The sequence below is a fragment of the Cataglyphis hispanica genome, chromosome 17 (assembly GCF_021464435.1).
Source record: "Cataglyphis hispanica isolate Lineage 1 chromosome 17, ULB_Chis1_1.0, whole genome shotgun sequence".
Classification (NCBI taxonomy): domain Eukaryota; kingdom Metazoa; phylum Arthropoda; class Insecta; order Hymenoptera; family Formicidae; genus Cataglyphis; species Cataglyphis hispanica.
Genome location: NC_065970.1, coordinates 654521 through 665275, shown reverse-complemented (window position 1 = coordinate 665275; position 10755 = coordinate 654521). Strand labels below are relative to the sequence as shown.

Below are 10755 nucleotides of genomic sequence, written 5' to 3'. Positions count from 1 at the left end.
AATCGCGAGCGCGAACGAGATAATCGGCAGTGCCGAATTAATATATCGGGCGAGTGTCGAGAGTGCTGGATGCACGCTAGTAATATAAATCGCCAAAGATTTTTATACGGCTCTGAAATTGAGCGATCCGCACTGACCGTTACAAAAACGTCGCCGAACGTTTAAAACTTTTCTGAGAATATTTAATGTCATATTGACACGTTAACGTTCGCATTCGGCTTTAACGTCGCGCGAATTTCGAATTAATGCCGGGAGTGTCGGGTTAATTAATATCGGGGACATTACAAGTCATCTCTACATCGATTGTGGCAAGGCGGAGACACATTGGAGGGACATCGCAAAAATCGGATTCTCGACGAAAGGTGGACTGGTTCACTGCAGCAAGGATACGTATGGGACCCCATAAGGGTGAGTGAGCAGCAACACTTGACATGCTTCGGGGGTACAATAGTTTATTTTCATTCTTGCCTTCAGAGCTTCCAGTACATATAATATACTCGATATATAATGATTTTTCAATAATATCATTAAATACGAAGTACGAAATCTACCTATACGCTATAATTGTGTTCTAAATCGGTACTTTTTGTCTTTCATTATAAATGAAACGCTTCATTATCGATATATCGATCAATTAATGACAATTATTGATATATGTATATGTATAGGTAGGTAAGCGTTTTGTCTTCTTCAATTTTTTTTTTTTTGTCGTTTACACTGCGAAGCATCTGAACCTACCTTTGTGTGTGTGAGAGAGATAAATCGCATACCGAAATACATATTTTCATAGAAATTTTGCCGTTACTTACGCGCCCGCCTATGCGCGCGCGCCTTCGCGGCTAAAATCGCTTTTAAGAAAGTTCGTAGAAACATTAAGCACACACACACACACACACATTGATGGGAAGACCGTATACATTACCAAAGTTTAACGCACTCGATGCGTTCGCCGACAATGCGATTGTGCTCTCTTTATGTTACTTAGGACCGATTCATAGATCAATTCGAAAGATAAAAAAATTTTTATACCCAGAGACTCAGTAAAATAATAAATATAATAATAATTGTGTATATATGGATATAAATAAATTATTGAATAAATCAGTAGTTTTTTTTTTTTTTAATATTTAATAAATTAATTTTTTATACCGATAATCTAAATATTATAATGAAATGTTATTTTGATTGTTTGAGAGACATCGCTTTGCCCGCGAATGCGTTAATTAGCAACGAATGTGCGAAATAATGTTACATTTTATTAATGAGCCTATATCTGGTGTAATAAATATTGTGCGACCTGTCCATTTGGCACTCACGACGATTGTACGACGATGAAGGTAAGGAAACCTAGGACGAGTCAATTGCAATTATGTTCTGTTTACGTATTTTTAACGTTTCGTATAAGAATGTTGTGTGTGCTCGTATGTGAGTATACGTATATGTATAAGAGTCAGAAATTGAGATTTCTTTTAACGATTTCGAGATGGTATCCAGAGACGCGTACAAACATCGGGAGGATATATGTAAATTATTAGATGGGATTTTATTTGTGGGTATTAATGTGACATTTGATACTCGTCTCGACAAATATCAACAGACACAAGACATGTAGATATGTATCGTACCGACTGCATTTCGAGTAGCTCCTTTTCGAATAGGGCGACATAATCTTTTTTAATAAATGCTTGAGAGAAAAGTGAGAGGAGTTTAAAATTTATATTGTACAGGAAAATATATATCGCGCGTAATTATATTAGTAGAGATACGCGATATTGCAAATTTGGGGTCAAAAAATCTTTTATTTATTTCTGCAATAAAATTAAATATTTGTTTAAATCACAACCCCGTAAGCGGTATTTTTCATATTTAATACCGTAAGACGATCCCGCTGGCGAGGTTCATTTTAGAATCACGATAAAAAAGGGAAGAATTCTTCGAATCGTCCAACGTCCAAAATTCTAATCAGTAAGCAACGAGATTCCGTCAATCTATATTTTTAATCGATATATTTATGATTATATTTCTAGACGTTAAACGCGCGGTCGTAAAAATGTCATTATTGCGATACAAATTTATCCCCCGCTGACACAATCTCCGGTAATTCTGTTCTTTGATTCCGTCGTCGATTTCGTGATTAATCGATTTCAGTTAATGCCTGTGTTCTTCCTCAGTTCTAGATACGTTATTCTCGCAAAAATATGACACCGTTATTACGCGTGAGAGTATCTAAGCGCGTCTAATAAGTCTCGTCTAATAAATTTTAATATACACCGGCAACGTATCTTATTACTCATCGGTCAAAATTCTTTTCGGTAGTATCAGTCATATGATTTAGTCGTTTTAATTCATTCACCCCCTCCCTCCCCCTTAATCGTCGTGATTCCATTTTTGTCTCACAAGGCTGTACTCGTGCTATATAGACTAGGACACTTTGTTTAATATGTATATAAATTCATATCAAGAGACTCCTGTTTTTTTTTTGTTTCGTTCATTGAAAAATCATCTAAATGTAAGTTTCTCGAAATGGAAGATTTGTTATCGCGTGCGACGGTGCAGACGACGACGAGGTTTATTCGAAGGAAAGTCCGCGGTATCACGTCGCTGCACCCAACTAAAGATCTCGTCGTGGATCAAGTTACCCCACGAGAGATATCTGCCAACAGGCGGATGCCGTGAGAAAACGCGTTTTCCACTTTTCATGCTCGCTAACTTTATCAAATAGATATCTTTAAACTTGGTATTTTTTTATCGAGTTATTCGGTAAAACGAAAACACAAGATGACAAATTACATTTGCGCATAGTTTCTATAATATTTTGTTTTAACATATTACATTAGTAATCATATATTACATTTTTAATATGAAAGAAAATACAATTAAAATATAAAATAAAATTTTTTATATAAAATACAATAGTTTTTTTGAATATATTATTAGAATACCACGGTAGCGAATTATGATTCGCGTATTAAATAATTCCGTGTATGTAAATTAATAAATTTAACAAATCGGATTTTCATAAAATTTTCTCTTCTTTTTTATGTTTATATTAATTCGTTTCACGAATGAATTCACGAGACATTTACCAAATGAGCGATTTATCGCGTATTTAGCATCTCGTCATCATTACTAGCCGTCGCAGCTGCGCGCTACCATATATTGTATAATTACGTGTATTAATTGATTTCATACGTTCAAATTACGAAATAGACATTGAATATGAAAGAACATTTGGCGAAGTGTTTGAAAAAATCCAAGAGAGAGATTACAGTTTTATATTAGCTGTACTCTACGAGGGAAAAATCGATAGCGACGTATACGTTTAGATCGCATTGAATTGACCATCTAGTGGATAATAGATTATCACGAGTATCGAGAGTGCGATGAATCGTTTTTCTATAAAGTATCGTATTTGATAATTGCATTTAGATATACGTGAATTTATAATTGTGCGCGATCATATTAGTATCGATTAATCGCGCGCGTGTAGCCACGATAGTAAAATATATAGACGACTTTAAATTTTATTTCTTGACAATAATTTGCACTGGCCTTGCACTTTGTATTATACTTCTCAAAGGTAGAATGTTCGTGCAATTTTACACATTTCACATTTTTTTTATAGTAACTTTTGTTATAGTAGAACAATTGTGTGGCGTCCTTAGGAAAATATTAAATTACTATAAGCTCATATTGATACATTTTGCATTTAATGAGGTCACCGATTCGCTATTGTGATGCAAGACGTCGGAAAAAAAAACCAAAAAATTAAAAGAGCGATAAGTATCGGAGAAAATGGTTCATTCATTATATTTATAGTAATTCGCAAAAAATAATTATACTAAATTACGCAGAATCTGCCGTTTACATTTAATTGATTTTTACATTCTTAATTATTCCTAGAATGAATATGAATAGAATGTTAATTTGAAAGTTTTTAATCTCGAAACGACTATTACCGTTTCATTATCAATAATAACGACAAAATAAATAAAGCGGCGCTTGAGGACCGACGTGCAAGTAATTAGCTGAAATTATTGTCATTGATGTTGTCTAACTAATTAACGAGATAATTAATGAGATGTTAAGAATGCTCTGAGCGCTGAATTTGAAAAGTACGAGGCGCACACAAGTACGAAGTACACATTTTAATCCACTAGATTGTACAAAATGGTAAAGTCACCGTTGTAAAATGTTTTCTTAAACATTTGCACGACCGCCCCTACGCTTATATTTTCCCTATTCAAATACATTTTGCAAGGCTGCATATATATAATATATATGTATATATATATATATATATATATATATATATATATATATATATATATATATATATATATATATATTACGAATTTTACTTTTTACGTTTATCAACTAAGACTTTGCTGATGAACAAATTACAGGTATATTTCCGTAACACGATAATACTCGACCACAGGCACGAAATAGTCCAACTAATATAACAGTCGTTACTATCGATATATGTATATGTATGTGTATCGTTATCGAGATTTGCACTATGGCTTATTAATATTATTATTAATTAATTATATTTAATTAATTATCATTATTAATCTTATCATTTGTAGTTATCAATATTATTATATAAATATTTCTGGTGTCCAAGATCATATTATTTGCACAAAGAACCACAAACCAAAAGTTGTATGGATATTTTTTCTTTTTTTTTTTTAATGTGTAGTTGCGTAAAAAAATTCTTTTTGCGGACATAGGTACTAACAGAAAAAAAATGTCCTGCTGAAAAGTGTCGCGTTGATCGTTTGAAAACAATATGCAATACATCTTTATCATATGTTTGTTTCACTAAATATTTTTTTTATCGAAACGTACGCGTTGAAGAACAAAAATTCTTCTTGGTGTTATTGGATTTCTTTTCTTTATCATTTTTGTTCGTTACATGTAGGTTATTCCAAAACTATTGCACTGTTTCTTTTTTTTTTTTCCAATGACGCATATTTTAATTAATTTAAAGTTGCTTCTTTCTCAGTCATATATTTCAAAAGCCATCTTTTCTCACAATTCTTTCAAATTGATCACAGGTAAAACAAAGCGCAACAGTTTTGGCATATCCTTTATATCTAGGGGCGCACGTGAGACGAGTATGCGCATACGTATATCATGAATAATTTTTCGAAGAAATTTAAAGTACCTAATCCCGAAAATTGAGGTAGAATTATAGGAGAAAATGGATTCGCGATTGTAGTTATACAGATAATTCGAGACACTGGTAATACAGAAACGGAGATAAAGAAGAAGAATTTCATAAGAAATTAATGAATTTTATAAGGAATTTTAATTTAATTTTATTTTTAATCTCTCAATAAGAATTATATTAAATGCGTCAAATTATCTTTGGGGAACAACATACACGTCTAGACTATTAACAATCCCTTCTAACACCGTGATTTTTCCAACGTGTTCACGCAAAGGTAATCGAGCTTGAAATCATGGGGATTTTGCTCGCGATTTTACACACTCTTTTAATTTTATCTATCGTCAAATTAATATCACATTCTCATGCGAGTAGATCTAACTAATTATCTCGATGCGAAAATCAGCAACCGATTCATAAAACTAGCACGAGAGAAAATATAATTTATAATTAATAATATTAATAATATTATTATTTTGTTTCTTCGCGAATATGTTTGTATGATACGAATGTACTATTAACGCTACCCTCGTCTCTGTCGTGCTTATAAAGTATTCATGATAAAGTACTACCACATTGTATATTATTGCGTAGAAATTGTATAGGTACATATACTTAACGATATATATATATATTTCCGTGAGCTTATTTCTCTTCTGCGCGATTAATTAGTGTGATAATCATCTACTCTGCGCGAGATAATGGAGATCATAGTGGGCAATAATAATTATAATAATAATAGAAACTCAACACTTACGATCGAACTCGCCCCCGTTTCCCCATAGAAAATATTTGTGCCGTTTTATACAAAAAAATTTAAACTTACCGTACTATATCTTAACGAACATATGTATATCCTAAATTCTAAGTAATTCAAAGACCGAGCGATAACGTATGATACAGAGTCTGTACAAAAGTGTTGTTGCGTGAATATATTCGTGTATACCTGTCGCGGTTGTAATGTGCAAATTATTATTTCTCTGTCGGATCCGCGAGATTTCGATTCGCAGATTCGTCCTCCTTCAATCGCGCTTTGACAGCAACGATCCTTAATATCACTACTCTAGGAACTCGTGAGAATATCTCGGTCGATCCATGCGAGGTGCCGTTGCTGTTTTCTAGCTATTTTTTTCGCTTAATAAAATTCAGTGCTAAAACGCCTAAAGATGCATCTACCATCGACGATTAAAAATTTAATAATTATTATTTGCAGTTGTCACCATTTATAAGCACTTTAGTTATATAAACTCGGAGAGTTTCGCAAAAGTATATATCATTGGACAATAGAATAATACTTTGACGGATAAATTCTGGGAAAGTTAAGAGAAATGTAGGAAAGCACGGGCGTTCTAGCGTTAAATCGATGACGCGAGCGATCGCGACGGAAACTCGCGCTCTCGCGTCGTGAAATAATTATTTTTTTTTTCTTTTTTTTGTGTCAACTCTGTATAATACACACACGCAGAACGGTGTTCTCTTTCGTGCACCTACTCGTAGGTACATACGTGTGAAATGCACGAATGGTCAACGTATTTTTTTTTTGCGTACGTTTAAACGTTGTATGTACAGACGTTGTTGCTTTAACATTAATAATACTAGGTTATCGCTAGAGATTATACATTATATATTAATCGCTTACTCACGTTTTATCTCGTTACCAGCAATGCGATCAGTTCTCGCGATCAATTCGACGCGATCAAATCATATATATATATATATATTTTTTTTTTTTTCGAGAAGGCACGTAACAATGATAACAAATGCCGATGTTATCATTGCCACGGGATGTCACGCCCGAGAAACACGCGGTCATATATTGTGTAGTAGACAGGACAATATTGTTTGACAGATTTCCTCGTGTCTCCTCGTGAATCTTGCTTTACATCGAGAAGAAACCGTGAAGAAAAGTATTTCTCTATGTAGCACCTATTTTGTCGGTTCGAGAAAATCATATTTAATTTAATTTCGATTCCGCACATTCGAACAATCCGATATCTCTCCAGAGATTCGTTATATATTCGCGCTCACGAAGAGAACTCGAAGATTACAATCACCAGATTGCAATTCACTTCCCTGATTCGAATCGAGTTCTATTATTCATCGCCAGAAATTCGTTCTGAACGCGGAACGTGGAATAGTCTGTAAATATAAAAAAAAGAAAATGTACTCGAGCTGTTCTTTGTGAGCGCATATTATTATTCTCGTCGTTAATTCACATACATTGTACGATTCAAAATCGCGTTCAATAAACTCTATTTAGATTTGAATTTCTTCCGTGAAAGACTCATAACGATCTTAAAGATGATTCTGCATGATCATTATCATTGTTTAATTTCTTTTTGTGGCATCGAGAAGGAGCTTCTTGATAGCGATATGTGCAATCGCAATGCGTCAGAAATATCCGATTTAAGAACGATCTTGGAGAGAATTCGGCTGCGGTTTCTCTCGCGAGTGAAATATTTCGCATTATTTCGCGACAACAAATGTCAAATCGGACAGTCTGTTTCGTACGAGCGGCGGAAATTAGGCTGATACTGCAAGCATGCAATCTCGAATGGTTAGTGAATATGTGTGTCTTTGCCACAAAGTACGTCCCTGACCGCCCTGTTGCCGCCCCCAGGTTACCCTCGATAGACCACCTCCTGCCCCACGAGTGTCTTTTCATCTATTTCTCGATTAATTAATCGGTTATAAGTATCGTTATTTCGTTTCGTGAATACTGCAGCGGTCTCTTGCTGCGATTATTTCTTTTTTTTTTTTCGCCCAAAACGATTCTTGACTGCAAAGTCAATGCTCAAAGATCATATTTTTTTATTATGTGTGGAGCTGTCAATAGCACGATGTGAGAAATCTGAAGAATGGCAGGTGTTAGAAGAGATGCGTTAACGAATGTGTAGGGAAAGTATCTCTTACACGGGTGGGATTCGTATAAACTTTAGACTGCCATCGTTCAAATTTCTCTAATTAGTTGGCGAATGGAGTATAATGCAAAAGAGGGGAAAGCCGTTCGTCGGCGCGTGGTTTTTCAAAAGTTTTTTTTTTTTTTTTAAACGCTGCTTTTCATCCGCTTGCTTTCGAGCGGAGAGCTTTTTAAATTTTTGCACAGTACGTTTTTACGTTTCACGCGCTACAATTATGCAGATGTATGCATATATGTATATGTATGTATGCGCGAGTTATCCTTCTTGTAACTATATGTGTAATGCGATCCTGTGCGAAATCTATTCACCGAAGTTGGCGTAACACGGAAGCCGAGGTTGATCTCGGCAAAAGTTTCGACAAAGTTTTCACACCTAAAAAAAGGCACTGCGATCGACATTTGTTAATTATTGTCGTTGCACCAACTTCTCGATATGGAAGAACAATTTGTTTTGTGCGCAGCCATATGTCGGCGGAAAAGTTTTTTTTTCTCGAAACTCCGTGTTCGCGTCTTTATACACCGGAAGTATATCCGACGTTTTAACATCGTAATAAAACGTACTACGAATTAAATAAGCTGTCTCAGTTCATAGTTCAAAATCATGGGTTGGTATTTAATTTTATAATTTTGTGATTTAATTAGAGAATCTCTTAAAATCAAGAGTAACAACGCGAAAGTGAAACATGTTATTGACGCAGCTGCGGTGAAATTGTAACGCCGCCGCAGGTGTTTAATTGTATCCTCATTTTGAGAAACTTTATCGCTGAAGGACGTAATTCGGTTACGCTAAGATGAATAAAAGAATTTCATTGCTCGCGCAAAAGCGGTTTTTGTTCTATATTTTTAGCAAATTTATGGCTGCGATTAAAATGATCAGATGATTGGAGTATCAAAGCAAACAATTTCGCAAATCATATAGACGCGCACATTTTTCATCCGCCACTTTCGCACTCGACTCCATGTGATGCCAGCTCGGCTTAACTCTTCGCTTTTCCTCGGTCGTCAAGCGTGACGGAACTCGACCGTGTTAAATATGTAAGTGCTCCCAAGCTCGTCCGCTTTCGAGTAAAAACGCGCTCGCATCTGAGACAAACAGCGGCGTATAAATTTGTTTCTCTCATTGTTAGAAACCAGAAAGTACGCGCGATAAAATGATCTAGCGAAACGTACACGTCGACATAGCCAAGCATCTTCCTATATTGTATCGTCAAGCGATTGTCCAAGCACATCGAACCGTTGCATAATATTTTAAGCATATTTACCATCTTTTTGAGCCATTAATCAATACTGACAATGAGATTAAGTCCTGCGATTCCTGATCGCGAAACGTGAGGGTGTCAGCGTGGCTGAGCAAATTCTAACATTTCGAGACCAGCAATGTCTCTCTCGTACAATTAACACTTGCGATCGCTTTACATTAGCGTCGCAAAGGCATTTTGATTGAAATCCATTCTCGTCGACAAATCATCAGGGCGTCCAGAGGAACGCTACTCTCTTCACCCGTTCTTCAGCTTTCGAGTACCGTTAATACGCGCAATAAATCGCCGATAGCGGCTACGAGTATGTCCCGGCCAGGCGAGGCACCTCCGAATAAGATACTACATAACTTCGACACACGGCCGACGCGGGACTTCGTCGCCGATATGACAGTAACGGCGGCGGCGGTCCCGCGACTTCCGGTCGACGTGTACGCGCTCCGTTGATGGGGCAGGCGAGGAGGTTCTCCCTAGAAAAGCAGAAAGGAAACCCGGGTGCGGCGAGCGTCCCCCTTGGCCCGTCGGGCCATCCCAAACTGTCAGACGGACGGGTCGCTGCCGGGGACGGAGCCCGTCTTGCTGCCGTCGGCGCCAACTCCGCCACCGTCGCCGTCAGCTCCCCCGCCCTCTCCGCCCCTGTACGGCGAGCCGCCGGCCCCGCGCGCCGACAGACCTCGGAAATCCAGGTTGTACTGAAAAGATGTAGGAAGAGACAAGGTGTTATTATACGTTGTGGACGAAGCGAGCCCCGGCGGGGTCTCGCGGATTTTTCTGGGTGGGCGAATTGATCGAGCGAAAGCTCGTCGAAAATCTATCGTGCGAGAAATGTAACGTATTTCTCAAGGACCGAATTTTCCGATTCGATTTTCCGACGAGCTTTTGACCGAAGGCTAATTTTACGCTTCAAGTTATTGTCTTAGCATTCGGATTATATATATATATATATATATATATATATATATATATATATATATATATATTCTTGAGAGGATGTCACGTGTTGTGACATTGTTATGCTCTTGCCGTCATACATGGCGAGTTTGTTTGCGATCTAGTTATAAAAAGTATATCGCATACTCTGACAAAGGAACAAGTTAGTACTTTTAATCTAATTAAAAGTTTTAACGTAAAAAATGTCAAAAATTTTAACGTTTTAATTTTAATATCTTTTTAAAGAATTTTTGCTTGTTAAACAGAAATATAAAAATTTTTTTATTTCCTTATTGAAGATATTTATTTGTCAGAGTATCTGAAATTATTGGAAAAAAATTATAGAATTCATTACGAGATACAGTGTAGCCATTCCTGTAAAGGTAGCTGAAAAGGATTAATTAAAATCGATTATTATTATATGGTCGTATTGTTGGATAGATAGCTTGTCACGGGGGGGTCGCGCTGTGTAT

General features: G+C 36.2%; 1 protein-coding gene across 5 annotated transcripts in view; it reads right to left on the bottom strand.

Moving 5' to 3' along the window:
* Positions 1-435: 435 nt before the first annotated feature.
* The window catches only part of LOC126856087 (alpha-catulin), a 51580-nt gene continuing 41260 nt past the window's right edge, over positions 436-10755 (bottom strand). For 3 of the 5 annotated variants that reach the window (XM_050604273.1, XM_050604275.1, XM_050604274.1), the window contains one exon: positions 9916-10044. Coding sequence is in view for 2 of the 5 variants with exons in the window: in XM_050604278.1 (XP_050460235.1) it covers positions 9892-10044 (153 nt within the window). In the remaining 3 variants the exon portion in view is untranslated. Of the gene's footprint in view, positions 10045-10755 lie in introns of all 5 variants that reach the window. The other 2 variants (XM_050604278.1, XM_050604276.1) reach the window with 2 other exon arrangements.